The sequence below is a fragment of the Aspergillus homomorphus genome (genome assembly GCF_003184865.1).
Source record: "Aspergillus homomorphus CBS 101889 unplaced genomic scaffold BO97scaffold_93, whole genome shotgun sequence".
Taxonomy (NCBI): domain Eukaryota; kingdom Fungi; phylum Ascomycota; class Eurotiomycetes; order Eurotiales; family Aspergillaceae; genus Aspergillus; species Aspergillus homomorphus.
The window spans coordinates 20,817-37,856 of record NW_020291979.1 but is presented as its reverse complement, the minus strand read 5'-3'; the positions used below and the strand labels follow the sequence as shown (position 1 = coordinate 37,856).

At 47.3% G+C, this 17,040-nt stretch overlaps 4 protein-coding genes across 4 annotated transcripts; 2 read left to right on the top strand and 2 right to left on the bottom strand.

Annotated features, from left to right (window-relative positions):
- Positions 1 to 3,884: 3,884 nt before the first annotated feature.
- Positions 3,885 to 7,117, bottom strand: BO97DRAFT_474122 (DUF4246 domain-containing protein; the record flags this gene model as incomplete). The annotated part of the gene is made up of 2 exons (XM_025700295.1): positions 3,885 to 5,971; positions 6,898 to 7,117. 2 exons carry the CDS (start codon positions 7,115 to 7,117, stop codon positions 3,885 to 3,887), a joined length of 2,307 nt encoding a protein of 768 aa, XP_025545870.1.
- A 651-nt stretch (positions 7,118 to 7,768) lies between these two features.
- On the top strand, positions 7,769 to 11,271 carry BO97DRAFT_466267 (glycoside hydrolase family 71 protein; the record flags this gene model as incomplete). The annotated part of the gene is made up of 3 exons (XM_025699583.1): positions 7,769 to 7,852; positions 7,910 to 9,208; positions 9,302 to 11,271. 3 exons carry the CDS (start codon positions 7,769 to 7,771, stop codon positions 10,898 to 10,900), a joined length of 2,982 nt encoding a protein of 993 aa, XP_025545869.1. The 3' UTR covers positions 10,901 to 11,271.
- A 1,330-nt stretch (positions 11,272 to 12,601) lies between these two features.
- On the top strand, positions 12,602 to 12,935 carry BO97DRAFT_447369 (uncharacterized protein; the record flags this gene model as incomplete). The annotated part of the gene is made up of 2 exons (XM_025698770.1): positions 12,602 to 12,848; positions 12,921 to 12,935. The coding sequence occupies exons 1-2, from the start codon at positions 12,666 to 12,668 to the stop codon at positions 12,933 to 12,935; spliced, it is 198 nt and encodes a 65-aa protein (XP_025545868.1). The 5' UTR covers positions 12,602 to 12,665.
- A 1,025-nt stretch (positions 12,936 to 13,960) lies between these two features.
- BO97DRAFT_429989 (ATP-dependent metallopeptidase FtsH/Yme1/Tma family protein) lies at positions 13,961 to 16,773 on the bottom strand (the record flags this gene model as incomplete). The annotated part of the gene is made up of 2 exons (XM_025697410.1): positions 13,961 to 14,754; positions 14,811 to 16,773. The coding sequence occupies 2 exons, from the start codon at positions 16,771 to 16,773 to the stop codon at positions 13,961 to 13,963; spliced, it is 2,757 nt and encodes a 918-aa protein (XP_025545867.1).
- Positions 16,774 to 17,040: the final 267 nt, after the last annotated feature.

The following is a 17,040-nucleotide window of genomic DNA, read 5'->3' as shown; positions in this document are numbered from 1 at the left end:
TATTATTTTATTAAGATATAAGCTATATTTTAATAAATATTTTATTATTTATATTTTAATTTCTAGAAATCTTATAGTTTTAATATATCTAGTTTTTTCTAAAGATTTAAATATAAATATTAAATAAAAATAATAAATTTAAATAAAGAAAATATTTATATAAAAAAAATTTAAAAAAAATTTTTATAAAATCTTTTATTAGAGATATAATATATTATTTAATATTTAAATTAAATAATTATAAATAATATAATTATTAAAATAAATTAATTATATAATATAATATAGATAATCTTTAATTTAATATATAAATAATTAAGACTTTTTTTAATAAATAATAAGAAAATAATAAGTTTATTAAATTTATTTAAAAAAATTTAATAATAGTTTAGAGGTATTATACTAATTTTTAATTATTATTTTAATAATAAAAATATAATATTTTTTATATAATTTATTAGATTTTTAATATATAATCTAAATTAAATTATAATTATATATTTCTTTTTATATTTTTTATTATAAAAATAATAATATTTTAAAAAATTAAATTATATTAATACTACCAGGATTTCCTTATTTTTTTTATAAATAAAGAAAAAAAAGATATTATTATATTTTTTAATTATTTTTTTTTATTCTGAAAAACTTATTTTTATATATTTTTAGATAATAATTAAAATAATTAAATTAATTTTTATTTAATCTAGATATATCTTAATTATATTAAAATTAAAAAAAAATATAATAAATAAATCTTAATACTAAGAATAATTAAAATAATTAATTATTTTATTTTTAATTATATTATAATTAGGTATAAAAATTTCTTTAATCTAATTATTAATCTATAGTTAGATATAAAAATTCCTATTAACCTAACCTAATCTAGCTATTAGCTACTCTAATTATAAAAATTCTAGTTTTATCTTATTATATCTAATAGTTATTTATAATAATAATTTAATTTTAGCTAAAATTATAATTAAATAAATATATATTATTATCTTTATCTTTATTAATAATTAATAATATAATATTTTTATTTTTTTTATATTTATATTTAGCTCTATATTTTATAGTATTTTCTAATATTATAAATTATAATATTTAAAAAAATAAATATTATCTATATTTTCCACCCAGTTAAATATAAAATATTTAGAATATTTTATTTTATTAAATTTAATATTAATATATAATTTTATAAATCTGTTACAGGTAATTATAAAATTTATTAAATTAATATAAAAAATATATAGATATCTTTTTTTTATTATTCTAAAGGTAGTTAAATATTGCTAGAATAATCCTGGATAATTCTAATTTAATTTATATCTAGTAAATATGTATATAATTCATGATATCAGGCACCTTAAGTATACTGTGTTTAGAATATTCAGATTTAGGTATCAAAATATGAATGCAGTGCCAATCATTCCCAGTAGCCGTACTAGAAATCCCTGATTTGTCCAACTATTACTACGTATTCTGCGGTGACGGCGAATTACTTAAACAAGTATAGCATTCCTATTTAGGTAAGCGCCCTTTGCCCTTTGGCTATCTGCTGCGTGGAAATACAGATCAGCACCTTGTCACCTTTCCGCCTTAGCAATCTGCTTGAGGACGAACGCTACGTGGCTAATGCGGCTTAACTCATTGCTCAATGTCACCGCTATAGTACTTACGTCTGTGGAGTGCTTGCTATGCCTGCCGTATCAACTGCGTTATCTTTCTACAAGATTTCTGTAAGCCGAAGACATCTGCTTCATTTATCTCTGCCATGCTTCTGACTCGGTCAAATACTTTTAGATAATCTTTGACTTTTGAGTCCTTTGACGCTCGTATACACAATATAACATTTGGCTTGATTATATCTCTTTCCAAAGCAAGGATGAAGATCATGAATGTAGCCCTGTCAAAGTCATTCTTTGAGCTATTCAAAGCGTAAGCTAGGTTTTCCAAGATTCTGATAAACAGAATCCCAATGCTATATCCATAATCAAAATCTGGCTTCGTTTAGTCTGTAAACCAGAAATTCCTTTCTACCATTTACTCCTTTTCTTGAGTAGAATACAGCATGAATAATAGTACCTGTTAAGTAATAACGAAGATCGAAAAATATAGATCTATAAGATTTAACAGCCTCAAGTGGCTTGATATAGGTTTTGTCAGTAGCACAAGTATAGCCGCTATGAGATTTTTCATGAATATGCTTATTATTCTGGCACGAAGGAGATAGCCCAGGGCTATAGCGCGGTGAGGCTATAGAAATTGTATTAATACTGGCTGTGTCATCAAATATAGGCTCAGGTGTGGATTGATCATTCGATACTAAATACAATTAAAAATATTAAATTATATCTGCCTTAATCTGTTATAGGTAAGTCACCTTTCAGGGGGTCCTCTGTAGAAGAAGCTATTTTGTAGATTATAACAATTTAAAGTAGAGATTTAAGGTAACAGGAGTCTTGAACCGCGGCTCTATTTATACAATTCTAAATAAGTGTGGTCTGTGATTTTCGAGCACAGATACTACAATCTGGCTTACTGCTGTCTTTTTGTGAGGTCTGCTGAGTTTGGAACAATATAAAAATTCTTTGATTTCCTATCCAGATGCCCACCTTTCGCAAGCGCAAATCTTTGGTCGATAGAATCTTTAAGAGCCTAAAGCCTATTCGCAGGCCTCAGCTTCTTCAGATGCATATAGTGTCAAAACTTCCTAAATGTTAGAATCTCTACCAATTGGATATAAAAATGTCTACTGACCTGGAATAGATTAAAGTTACAATGAACGAATCACCAGAAAATGCTTTGGTTAACTTGAGAAGATTTCAATGCGAACTTAGACAAATTCACCATCGAAGCTTGCGTCGTTCCTCCATAATGGCTAGGATAGATTGATAAGACAAAAAGCTATCTCCTTTGCCTTTTCCTTTATTCAAATCTATAATTTCAACAACAATATCGCTTCGTGTCAAGCTGGATTATCTATCAGAAATTACTTATTTACTTATCAGCTGTGAGCAAACCGGACATGGTGCAATAATTTTGATTAATAATATTGCCCTAAGGCTGTGGAGTTTATCATATCCTATCTTAATTATATTTTGGGCAATAACTATAAGTCTGATATCTTCAGAGGCCCGGTGAATCCGGTTATTTGTTCTTATTATACTCAGCAGTTACAGTGTCTGGGTGACTAGACTAACGCGTCTTGGAAGCTGACAATAACCAAAATTGAGAAACACCTTCAGAAACAACAAAAGCACTGCTGTAAACCTGTGGCTCTTGTTCCGCATTATCAGCTTACATCAATTGATTTACTCTGCCTAAACTCACCTATTACTTATCGGAATATTTCACCCGAAGACAAGTGGAGACAGCAAGCAGATGTTTGGAAAGGCTATACCAGACCAGATATTATTATTTACATTGATGATCTGAAGAACGAAGATTATTTCAAGTTAATTCAAGTAGAGGTACAAAATTTGATCATTTATGGCACTGAGCGATCATCAGGCTTTCCAACATGGCATATCAGGCGTCGTATGGTGATTCCATTGCCCAGTCTCATGGAAAGTATCAACTCGGTGAAAGAGTGCTTCTTGTGAGATTGGGAAAGAAAAAGGGTCTAGAAGATCGGACTCAAACTGCGAATTCTGTCCATTGTCTGTAAAGGCTTGTGGAAGTTTCGTGGTACTCAAGTCCACTCAGATAAGTACTGAGCCCTATGAAAGTTACAATATCCCTCACACAATCTATGTCAACCAAAACCCAAGTTGTTATAGGCACCTAAGACTTTTTAACGACGAATAAGCGAAAAAGCAAACCACCAAGATCTGAACGGTAACATTCTGTGGTGTAAAACCCCCTGCTCGGCACTAACTCAATTCCCACCAGAAATCGTAGGCTTGAATGTGCGAAAGCTGGTGCGGAACGGCTTCCTCTCGCTCCTTCTCGGAGTCTGCCTTGTACTGCAAAGCTTCGGAGAGTTGCATCGGCCAAGGCCCTGTTTTCTTCATGACCATGTCCATCAGCTCCTGGGGAAGAGTCGAGAGCGGAGTCGTGGCGGAATTCGCCAAGACCGCATTGCGCCACCAACCATGCTGCTGCGGGGGCACATTCCGAGTCGAGCAGATGCGATAGTGGGGATCCACCAGCCACAAGACGACGCACCGCTGATGGCCCGGGCGGCTCGGGTCGAGCAAGGAGAACGGAAGCCTCTTGTATCGCAAGGCATTGGGCCACATGAGAAAACGACCTTGAGTGACGGCGACGGACCCTAGGGTTTGCAGCGGCAGAGCGTTTGTGTCTTCGCCCGGTCCCGGAGAGGGAGGGATTCCGTAAACTTTGTAGATGCAGAAGGGGTCCGGTTGATGGCCGGATATGTGCAACCTGTCCCGTTGTTGGTAGGAGATGCGGGATTCTGTGATGTTCTCCGCGCTATAGCAGAAGTGTGCGGTGGCGACAATATGCTCGTTGAGCATCCCGTCCACGTGGAACTCTGGATCTCCGAGGTATGCATGGGCACCATCATCACCACAGCCCTCGGGCGTCAGATCCATGCTGAAGACTTGAACAATCACCTGCAGCCCCTGTTTGCGGAACTGATCTTCGAGCGACACCGAATAGTAGTCGTGATTTCGAGGCGAGTCGAACTCGTGGTCACATGGCCATGGCCCGAAGATGGGGTTCGCGGTCTGGCCTCTTTTCCAGTCTTCATACGTATAGGAAATCCCAGGCTCGGGGTATGAGAACCGATGCAGTCGCATGAACTTCGCCCGGATGATCTCCTCGACGCGTGCAGGGGACGCCCACATCTCCGGCGTCATCCAAGCCAGAAGATCCTCCGTCTCAGGGGGGTCCCCGGGCTCGTGTTCGAAGACACGGTACTTGGGATCCACATCAGGCAATGTCAAATACTCTCGCACCTTGGCGCAGTGACTCTCCCATTGCTCAGAAGACCATGCGCGTCGAGTAATCTCTTGATTCCACACGACTGGGAGAATGTCCTCCGGCGGTTCTACATCCATAAGACATTCTTCTTCTCGGTCTGTGACGCCATAGGTATAGATGCGCCGAGGCATGCGCCCGCCAGTGCCTTTGACTAGGACCTCATTCCACGATCCTATTGCGTAAGAAATGAGTTTCTCGATTGCAGAATAGGCCTGGGTATGGCTTGGGTGGAGATTGTTGATATACGAGGTGATCCGTACTGCCGTCCCCGACGGCTCCGCAAACTCCACCTCGCAAGGTAGCCATTGGAAGCGAAAGGAAACCTGTTGTAACTTGAGATTATCCTGAAGATAAAAGAGTTCTCGGGGAATCAGGGCCGTTCTACTCCTGGAGAGATCCTGCACAGGTGCCGTGGCTAGTCTGGGATCGGTGGAAGGCGGATAGAACTGGGAGGCTGAGCCGTCCCCCGCAGGCAGAGCAACCCGACCACCATGACTGAGAACTGTTGTCCGGCCATAGACCAGCATGTAAAGCGACGGATCTACTAAATTGCGAATGCCACCACCCTTCTTTGTTGGCAAGAGCGGACGGAGTGCTTCTTGGAGATCATCCCCCAGAGCCTCGTCGTCGATCTTGCTTACGCCGGAGTCGGCATTGAGAACGATGACATATCCGGTGTCCCGGAAGCCCTTAGCCTTATCCTGCAGTTCCGCCACGCACCAGAGCCATGCTTTCGTCGTGATCAGGTCCATGTCCACGTCCTGATCTGAGTTCGAGTCAAGGCTCGCGTAAAATGAAGATGCCTGTGCACGCCACTGGGCAAGATTTTGTTCGTCAAACACATCGTATTCCCAGTTCGGAATGTCTGTGATCCGTTCCATGAGTCGCAACATCTGGACCTCAGGTGCGGTGAGCCTGATGGCTCTTCTTGAGTAATGCTCGCGTGCTCCATGCGCAAAGCGTTGGTTGATATCGAACTCATAGTCCAGGGGAATTCCGCTGAATCCTGGCACTCGAAGTGGACATGAGCCAGTGTTATCAAATTGCAAGGGTCGTTCTGTTTGGTCGCTCATATTTGGTTAATTGGTAGCTGGAGACCGAGTTCTGCTTTGTGTTATTGCATGTCTGTCCCCTGCTGAGCCGAGGGGGTGGAGGGGACTGAAGAAGGAAGGAATACATCCGCCGTACTTCGAGAATATATAGGATGTTCTGTACATAAACTACTAAGGAAAGGGGGTAATCTCTAACGGGTTAGCCTATTTGGGTGCCCGTTGCGCAATGGCCGGCGTTGTTCCATATCCAAGATTATCTTTTACTCATGCTCATTTCGTAGTACGTCTTTTTAGGTCTTTTCCTCTGCATCACAGTTGGTCAGATATCAGAATGATTATCAGCGTTAACATATTGTTTGAGCTTTGAGCATACGTAAATGAGAGGGTTTAAAAATAGCTGTCGCCTGGATAACAGAAAGGACAAGAGCAACAAGTGGGACTTCGAGGTATCACAGAGAGGCAAGAACGCTGAAATAACAGGGGAAAGATTCAGAAACTTGAGCTCGAGCATCGCCTGCCACCTCAAACTCTCCCTTCGCGATTCTGCCTCGACTTCGTCTTTCAATGATGGTGATGATGGCTACCGTCTTTGTGGAATTGAAGATGCCGTTTGCTAGCGGCATTAACTGGGATCTGAGCCGAGTGAAAGGGTCAGTGAAATCACAACAAACGAGCAATCAGAGCTGGGAGAACCACTCATGTATTATGTAGAGACCTACCATACTAGAAGTGGGCGAAGAGGTTGCGGTCTGGTGAATCAGATGGGAAGAAGATGGCATGGGTGGAGGCCGAACGCTCTGGGAAGGACTGCTCCCCTGACTGCACAAACCATAGGTGAAATTGGGATTGGGTGCTGCTGCGACCGGAGAGTGGCGAAAAAGTTCACACTGCCCACCACTGGTGAAGAGCCAGGTTCGACATGCAGGAAGTGTCGAGCATTTGTGGCCACAGTCTGCTGCATTGGTATAGTTGGAGCCGAACGTCAGAGCGGTTCCACTGAAGAAGGCGATGGTATCATGGACGGAGTTATCTAGACAAGCGGTACTTGCGATCGTAGTCGCAGTGAGAGCAAAGAGACCCAGAAAGGTAGAGTGAGACAACCTCATCTTGTGCTGTTCAGGGCCCTCCGGTGCTTCAATGCTGAGATACATGGCCCCTTTATCTCATTTAGGTATATCGTGTCGGGCATGGTAAAACTAGTCCCGTAGGGGACTACCAGAGTGACTATTCAGGGGGTGTTTGTTGAATTGTGGCATTAGCACAGTATAATCTCCGAGGTCATCGCTGGATAGGAAAATTGTCTTGACTCTTGGGTCATGGTACTAGAACATAGACTATCGACTGCAACACTCGTGGTGGGGAATTCATTGTGGACCGACGGACTCATGGCAAATATTCCCTCATGTCGCGAGCCCAAAGGCCTATCTAGCTAGTCCTCACTCGCCATCGTCTAAAAAAGATCAATGATGGTAATGCTATGCCTGTCGGGGTTTTCCGTAGAGCCCGACCATAAGAGACAGACTTGATCTATCTATAAGTAAATGCTAGAAATCTCTTGCCGAAGCCATGTTATGACAGAATCACTTATCTCACCTACCTAACGCTCGCTTCTCTAACTCCCGATTCATTCGTTTACATACCAAGAAGTTTCATTCGTTCACTAAAATCTACTTCTTGTCCTTGACTGAAACCTTTCCCTCTCTTTCAGACTTTGTTTTGTGCACAGGCTAGCCTGGCAGACAGTTGCCTCTATCACCATGGGGTCTTTCCTCCCAGTGATTCTGTCGCTCGTCCTCTTGGCCACCCGAGCCCATTGTCGGGCAGTTTTCGCCCATTTCATGGTAGGTCTCTTAGTTTGACAGTCTGGCAGAAAGGTTTCGCACTAACAGGCCGAAAAGGTGTCCAATACCCTGAACTACACAGTTAGTGATTGGGAAAATGAGATGACACTTGCGCTCGACGCTAAGATCGATGCATTCGCCATGAATATGGCCGTGGGCGACGCCACAAATACTCAATCACTCGAGAACGCCTTCGCTGCCGCTAGCAATACCGGGCTGTCGCTCTTCTTCTCGTTTGATTACGCAGGCAACGGGCCATGGGCTAAGGCTGATGTACTCACTATGCTGCAGACTTACACCTCTGACGGAGCATACTGGCGTCATGAGTCGAAGCCCTTTGTCTCTACCTTTGAAGGCCCCGACAATGCAGACGATTGGATTGATATCAAGGAACAGACCGGGTGTTTCTTTCTCCCTGACTGGTCCTCTGTTGGAGCGGACGTTGCCGTGAATCTAGGCAGTGGAGTGGCCGACGGTCTGTTTAGTTGGGCGGCATGGCCGTACGGCCCAAGTGACATGAACACCTATGTGGATGCTTCTTATATCGACTTCCTGGATGGTAAATCGTACATGATGCCGGTATCTCCGTGGTTTTTCACGAACATGCCCGGATACGACAAGAACTGGCCGTGGCGTGGTGGTGATCTTTGGTATGATCGTTGGGTCCAGGCCATGTATTTGGCGCCTGACTTTATTGAGATTATTTCCTGGAATGGTTTTGGGGAGTCTCATTATATTAGCCCGATCCAGGACAGTGATTCTCCGTTGGCGGAATCCATGTATACTGCGTTTGGGACCGGTGAATCCCCGTACAACTATGCATTGAATATGCCCCATGATGGCTGGCGAGCTTTTCTCCCCTGGCTTATCGATATCTACAAAAACAATATCTCGACTATCACGCAAGAAGGTGTTCAAGCATGGTATCGACTGAATGTTCGTGGGAGCTGCGCCTCGGACGGCGGGACCACCGGTAATACTGCCAGCGAGCTGCAGCTGGAGTATTGGCCGTACGAGATTCCTCAAGACCGGGTAATCTTTTCCGCCCTACTGGGTTCGTCAGCAGACGTCTCCGTAACAGTCGGGGATGTTGCTTTGGAGGCGGCGTGGAACAGCACTCCAAGTGGAGGTGCAGGTCTCTACCATGGCAGTGCGGCATTCTCGGTTCAGGCGGGAACCGTGGAGGTGGCTATCAGTCGAGACGGTGCTATCATTGCGAGCTTTACAGGCCCAGATATTGTCACCGGCTGTGCCGCATCCAGCGACATTGAGAACTGGAACGCCTGGGTAGGCAGTGCTATGGCGCCTACCCTGACCTCAGCCACCCCGACTTATTCACTCGCGGACCAGGTCTGCGTCCAGGGCTGGGGGGTAGGTAACTTCGAAGGCCTTTGCGCCTTTGCTTGCAAGCTGGGGTACTGCCCCGTCGGCGCCTGCCTATGCCAAAAGATGGGCCCTCAGGCGGATTTACCAAAGAGCTTGGGGGTAGTTGGCTACCCAGCTGCTGGGATGACGGCCGACTACACAGGTCTCTGTGCTTTCTCATGCAACTACGGATACTGTCCTCCGTCAGCCTGTACCACGACCCAAGTCCCTCTTACTACGTCGACGGTGTCGCCCTTCACTCCGAGCACCTGTACTGCTGGAGAAGGAACGGGTGACCTGGCGGGTCTATGTAGCTATGGCTGTGGCTACGGCTTCTGTCCAATCCACAACTGCACGTGCACCGCCACCGGTCCGCTGAATGTGCCGCCGGCCGCAAATACGACCATCTATGGTTACACCACGGATGTTTACCCAGATAGAGGCCTGTGTGACTTTGCCTGCGAGCGAGGCTACTGCCCGTCACCCGTCTGCTCGGATGACGTCGGCGGGGACGATGCCAGCGACTTGGTTTGCACGGATGATGATGAATCCGTCGACTCCACTTCCAGCTGCCTGCAGGACATCGAAACCTGCGATTACACCCTGACATTCGACAGCTTTGCAAGCCTGAGCTCTTCCTCAAGCTCCCTGGAGGACTTCTGTGTGAACTACTATGCCCTGGGCATTCTTGCCGATATGCTCAACGCGACGATGGCCAACTACACGGACATCCTCTCCAACTACGGCGGCAAGTTCACCGAGTACCAGAAATACATCCGCGAGGAGGTTCCGGGCGCGCTGACGGCGTACATGAACCCCGGAGGAGCGGGTAATGCTTTCTTCACGTGTACCTTTAGCGACGGCGGCGTCAACACATCCACGACCAGCTGTCCGTTCGACTCGGAGCAGGTCTACAACGGCTACGAGATCTACTACAACCTCGTCAACGCCACCGCCTTCTGGGCCAACCTCAGCGCTACTACCGGGATCCAGGAGGACTGGGTTCAGTTCGGGGACGAGGACGTCGGGTCGAGCTGCGGCGTGGGGTCCGGCAAGACCTGCCAGCCCAACCGGGGCGTGCTGAAGGGCTACCCTCTGCCGGCGGACACCATCAACGTGACCAACCCGCAGACGATCATCGAGGATGCACTGCCGGGGATCCAGAATCTCACCGAGACGATTCTCCTAACCCAGATCCTGGCGGCGACGGGCGCCTACGGAGGCAGCATGGAGAACGTGCTCCTCACCATCTCGACGGTCGTCTTCACGCTGGCGCAGGCCGTAGCCAACATGGGCGTGGTGGTCGAGGTCGCCGACAAGGCGTCGGCGGAGGAGAAGAAGGCCATGATCGAGGAGATCATCTTTGGCTTCCTCATGATTGTCCCCTTCTTGGGAGAGGTCCGGCTCATTTCGGACGGGTTGGAGCAGCTGGCCGACATGATGTCGCTCATTGGGGACGCGGGCGCCCTGGGCAGTACGATCTACGGGGTAGTCACCGACCCGGACTCGGCGATCTTGGATATCTTCGAGCTCGCCTTAGGGGGAGGGGTCCGGACCCCTGACGAGTTCGAAGAAGCCGCCAATGCCCGTCGCGGGTTGACTGACGACGAGGTCATCAGTCTGGGATCGGACTGGAAATCCTGGAGTGATGACCTCTCCGAGGTGCAGTCGGTGTGCTACTAAGGGCTGGCCGGACGTGTTTGACCAGAGCTGACGAACCCGTTGACGCCAAACTGTTCTCGTAGGCCCAACGGATTCGAGCCCCAACTCATCGCTGCGGTGGCGACGGCGCTGAGCGAGTTTGACACGGGGCAGTTTCGATATGAGGGTCGAGGTTCAGCCAGGGGTGGAGGGACGTCTCTGAGTAAGATGGAGAGACACAGCAAGGCGGATGGTGAAGAGGAGATAGATGTCAGGATAGGGCAGGTGCAAGAGAGCTCAGCGAAAGCCGGCTGGTGCGGTGTTTGTGAAAGGTTGAAGTGTAATGTGGTTTGACAGTGCTGGATCGCTGGCTCCCTTATATGTTATGCTCGTGGGTACCGTCCACAAGGCAGGATGGGCATGCAACTCTTTGTTCCGTGACTGGAGATGTTTTCTTCACCGCTATATAGCAGACCATTGCTCTACAAGAAGTGAAATCGGCGGGATATTGGTCTTGTCTCTGGATATCCTTTCAGCATCAGACATAGTTTGTGGCGTAAGCCTCTTGACTGTATCACTACCCGTAGAACTTTTTGACGATCGGAGTAACAACTCACAACGGCGTAAACATCGGCAAGCGCAGTTGGATATAGAGTCTGTGCTAGTTCTCATGTGCAGCGCCAGCGTCTTGCCGACCCTGCGATACACGGAGAGCCGAAGATATTTGATGTGGTTATGAGGGAAAGGAGCCTCCTTTCGCCGCACTTCGCTTGATATCTGTCTTAGTAAAGTATCTTGCTTTCTTTGTCCTCTTCGTGTTTTTCGCTCCGTGTCTCGGTTCTTCTCCTCTGTTGTCGCAGACCTGGCTCTCGTGCTGAGACACGTGATCATCAAAGCCCCGAAACACGGGATGGAGGAGAGATCACCTGCCAAGACGAACACGCTCCGCTGTCTTGGATTGATATTTCTCTCAGCTCATTGGGTCCTACACCAAGTAGCCCCTGCGACACATGATCATGGTCGGATTCAAGGCTTTTGACGGTGTTTGGGGCTGTGCAAAAGGCCTCAGATAAGGCGATCCCACTTCGCATTCTCCTGGCCAGACATCCAGCTCCTATTAACATGATCCAGCCAATTCACTGTTTTAGCCACACCCTTAAATAAACCCGTGGGAATATGAAACCGGCGGTATCATCTTAGTCACCACGGTCGCTCTCTTCCTGTCTTGAAAAAGACGCATTTGGTCTTCCTAACCCGCCTCCTTTCCCTCCCTTCTCCTGAGCCTCTTCTGCTCCTTGGCCGTTACCTACTGCACACGGGTCTGGCCAAATCATGTTAGGTAAAGTATATAAAGGTATATAGATAGGGTGTGAAGGGTTGTTAATGACAGATCAACGTCTCTCAGCAGAGCCTTTGAAAGGCCAAAGACATGGCAGAAGTAGTGCCGAGCTTCTTTGCTGCTCCAGCCGAATGCTAGGACTCACGGGGGCATAAACCTGCGAAACAGTGGCTTGCCAAAAGTAGAGACAATTTTCCCAATCGAAGAGAGTTACAAGGCTTCTTCCCTCCTGTCTATCATCAGGGTAATTAGCGTCAGCTCATTACAATGCTACTGTATACATGTATGTACCTGGCTAGGCTTACTAACCAATCCTTAGTGAGTCAAGCTAATCGCTTAGATGAGGGGCTATACGCACGATAGTGCAAGCACGCGCTCTGTCCTACCTCGACCTCTCTTCTTCAGCAGCCTCATCAACCAGCCCATTCCGTAAAGAGAACACCTCTTCCAGCTGCGCAGTACGCAATCATGCCCGCCGACCTCCTCGGGCCACTGGCCGTATTATCCCGCCAGCCGCAGTCGCAACGCTACATTAAAGCCATCAGAAACCTGGGAGATGCATGGCGCCGCCTCGTCGACGAATCTCTATCTGAGTCAGATACCAATTCCACCCTCGTGGAAACCAACTTCGACCTTGAAGAGGATATCCAGGTTTTAAATCAGGCCTGTGGAATGCCCTGCAGGGAGCTTCTTGTGAAAATCCTCTTGCGAACAAACTGTCAGGTGAATAACGCTTAGAGACGGTGGATCTCTATAAAGTATCTGATAAACCCAGGATTTCTGGACTAAACATGTTGATGGAGACTATACATAAAGTTCGTGGTGCTAAAAGGCTGCGGGCAAAGAGAATTGTGCATCATGTGACTATCCGCTCCGGCTGAATAGCTATCCCGTCAACAAAACTCAGCATCAGCGCCATTTTATGGGATTGCCCGTTATTTATACAGTCGTTATTAAATTCAGAGTCAGTCAACATGTTAAGGAGCCCAAGCGGTCTCTCAGAGACGTTGCTTAGCGGCGGCGAATTGATGTCCGATAAATTAATTCCACAATGGCCAAATGGCCATCCGTAGCTAGCGTAGTATTACGTCTATCATTGTCAATGTGAAAAGCCCACGGAAGTGGGAATATATACCACGCACAACCGTGTCAATCCCGTCGACACCCAGGCTTCGTATTCTGACGGTCCCTGGATGCCAAACGGAGATATCTATCACTAATCAAATTTGTATCGAAACGAAACACCACTGTGACTAACTACCTAATATACATACACGATGAATGATACATGAGACCCGGTCTCATCCTGCGACGGGAGGACATTCACCGGGTCACCTGAAGAAGGGGAGAAGATACCGAGAGAGAGCTGAGTAGATACTAGACGACGATGATGGAGGAAGGTTGGATAGTGGGGAGGGAAGGGCACGAAGAAAAGAAAGCATGAATCTTAGTATTTAAGGGGTGTGGCCGACCGCGTCGACGCAGGAGGTAGAATCAGGAGTCTGGAACGCACTGGGTTCCTCCAGCGATGGTATGAGAGAAGATTGAAAGGAGATGCTCCGTGACTGGGAAAACACGACGAATAAATACAGGACCTAAACAAAATGGAGGAGATAGAAAGAAGAAAAGCGATGTAAGTTCCCCTCATCAACCGTAAAAAGTAATCCCTGCTCCGATAGACACACAAATAAAATGACGATAAACGTTTACAACATGATGAAGAACCAATGATAGTAAAGGGTAAGCGATGGCGATGTCGGAGTCTATGACGATGGGGGAATTGGCGTGGAGTCGCGTCCATCCTTGCCTTGGGTGCTGTCTGTCTCTGTCGGTTCCGGGGGAGCAATCGTGGCGCCTTGGCGACCGTCGAAGTACTTGGCGAATTCGCCAGATTCAGGCCATTCCCGGGGTCCCAAGAGACGGATCATATCGTCTCGACTCAGAACTTCTTTACTAAGAAGTTCCTCGGCCACAATGCCGACTTCCTTCTTCTTCGCCTCGAGGAGATCGCGGCATTGCTGATGAGCCTGGCTGATGATACGCTGCACCTCCGTATCAATAGTTTTCGCTGTATGTTCGGAGAAAGGCTTGTGCATCTGCGATTGAGGATCCTCCTCGTAGTGAATATAACGAAGCGTAGGAGACATGCCAAACTTGGTCACCATGGCCGAGGCCATCCGGGTAACCTTGTTAAAGTCATCACTGGCGCCACTTGTGACGGTATCGAAGTGCATCTCCTCGCTGACACGGCCACCCAGCGTCATAGCCATGCGGTCCATCATTTGCCTCTGTGTCATTAGGTAGGTGTCGCCGTTGGAGGGCAGGTACTGTGCGTAGCCTAAAGCTCCTTGGCCACGGGGGATGATAGAAACCTTCAGAAGAGGATCTGCCCAACGGAAGTACCAGCCACAGATAGCGTGGCCAGCCTCATGGTATGCAACCGTCCGCTTCTCCTCGGGAGATAGTACTAGCGATTTCTTCTCCAAGCCACCAATTACACGCTCGATCGCCCGCTCGAAGTGGTTCATGGTGATGCTATCCGCATTGTCACGAGCCGCTGTGAATCCAGAAATTAGCATTGCGGATTGAAAAGGCAAGATGCAGGGAACATACCAACGAGTGCCGCCTCGTTCACGCAGTTGGCAATATCGGCACCAGCAAATCCGGGGGTCAAGGCAGCAAGTCGACCCTTCAGGTACTCGATATCCTCCTTGGTCACAATTCTCTTCAGGTAAACGGCGAAAATTTGCTTGCGGCCATCCATGGTAGGCCTATCAATGGAGATATGCCGGTCGAATCGACCGGGACGCATCAAAGCCTTGTCGAGAATGTCGGGTCGGTTCGTACCAGCCAAGACAACCACTTGTTCGGAGGTATTGAAACCATCCATCTCGGTGAGAATCTGGTTCAGAGTGCTCTCGCGCTCATCATTTCCACCACCCATCTGGTTCTTGGATCTCGATTTACCAATAGCGTCAATCTCATCAATGAAAATGATGCAGGGAGTGTTTTTGCGGGCATTGGCGAAGAGGTCGCGCACACGGGAAGCGCCGACACCAACAAACATTTCGACAAATTCAGAGCCACTGACGCTGAAAAAGGGGACACCGGACTCACCGGCGGTAGCCTTAGCAAGCAGAGTCTTACCGGTACCGGGAGGACCCGACAGGATAGCACCGCGAGGGATCTTGGCTCCCAGTCTCTGGAACCTCTTGGGGTTCTTCAGGAAACTGACGAACTCCATGATCTCCACTTTAGCTTCGTCCATACCAGCCACATCAGAGAACTTGATCTTAACATCCGACTCGTGGTTGAAGCGTTTAGCACGACTTTTGCCAATGCCAAAGATCCCGCTCTGGCCAGCTCCGCCGCCTGCACGTCTCGAGAGGAAGTAGATACCGCCGAGGAAAAGGAGCGTAGGGCCAAAGGACAGAAGAGCAGAGAACAGTGGGAACTCATCAGTATATTGAACAGGGATACGCTCCGCGCTCGGAATTCCGAGTTCTGCTTGTGCCATATCAAGTTTCCGCTCGAAGCTGTCGACAGAGCCAATGGTGAAGTAATAGAAGAAGGTAGGAGACGTGGCAGGTGATCCGGGATAAACGCTGGCGACCGCCTCACGGTTCAGATAAATCCGCACTCGGTTGTTGTTGATCACAACCAGCTTCTCCACCAAGCCCTTGTCAAGGAAATCCGCTCTGAACTCCTGCCAAGTGATGTCCTTTTTATTGTCTTCGGGGAACATGCTTCGCCACAGCCAGAAGAAGATGAGAGAGCCGATTATAGTCGACGGAAGATCGAGCTTCAAGTCGTTGATGTTGGGTGGCTGTCCGTTGGGTTGCTGTCCTTTGCCGTCTTTCTGTTGTCCTTGGTCATTTTTCTGCTTCTGTGCCTTCGAGTCGGTCTTGCGGCCGTTTGGTTGGTCCTGGGCATTTTCCTGGGCCTTTCCTGCCTCGGGCTTATAGAAGCCTGCAGCCTGCTTGTCTTCCCGAACCCCGCCTTGGTGATCATCAATGGCCGAGTTCGATTTCCTTTGCGCTTTCAGCCTTAAATAGCTATCATGCATCGAGGAAAGCTTTTTCACGTCCTTGGCGAACTTCAAAAAATCTACCATTGACGGATCCTTCCCGTCCACGGTATCCTGCATGTAGGATCGGAGAGTTGGATTCAACCCGCAAACCCGACAGACCTCTTTAATTTCCCCCAACACATCTTTAAACGACTCCAAAGGGCCGTGTTTTCCCATCCGTTCCTCTATGATTCCCATGTACTTGTCGAGTAGCTGTGAGTCCTTCGGTGTGATCAGATAGTCGGGCAAGCTCTGATTGCCATCGCCAGACCGGCCATTCGCGGCCTGCTTCTGGTTAGACCCGTTGGTCTTGTCGTTCTGCGGAGGCTTCGAGCCGTCGTCGCCGGGCGTTTGCGTGGAATATGTGCGCGCTCGTTGCGCGAGGACCAGCGCGGAAACTCGGGATTGGGGGGCATGCACCGCTAACGGCCCGGCGCGGAAGACGCTGTCGGCGACTCTCCTCGAGTACCGGGCAATATTGCCTGGCCGTCGAAGCAGGGAGGCCATGGTTTTTTGGAGGGTGAAATGGGAGGAGGGGGATGGTGTTTCGATGGGCCCGGGAGGGCGACAGGTTTCTAGAGGGTGGCGCGAGAGGAGGGCGTGTGGGTGGTGCTCTCTCTATTCGGGTCTCAATGGCACAGGAAGACCAATAAATGCCATACAAGGCTCAATTTTGAATAGCAAGAAGGTCAAGAAAAGAAAAAAGAGGGTGGCGGGGAGGGGTGTGAGAGGAGGGAGAGGGGAAGCTCTTTGAATGGAGCTGGTTTCGTTCCG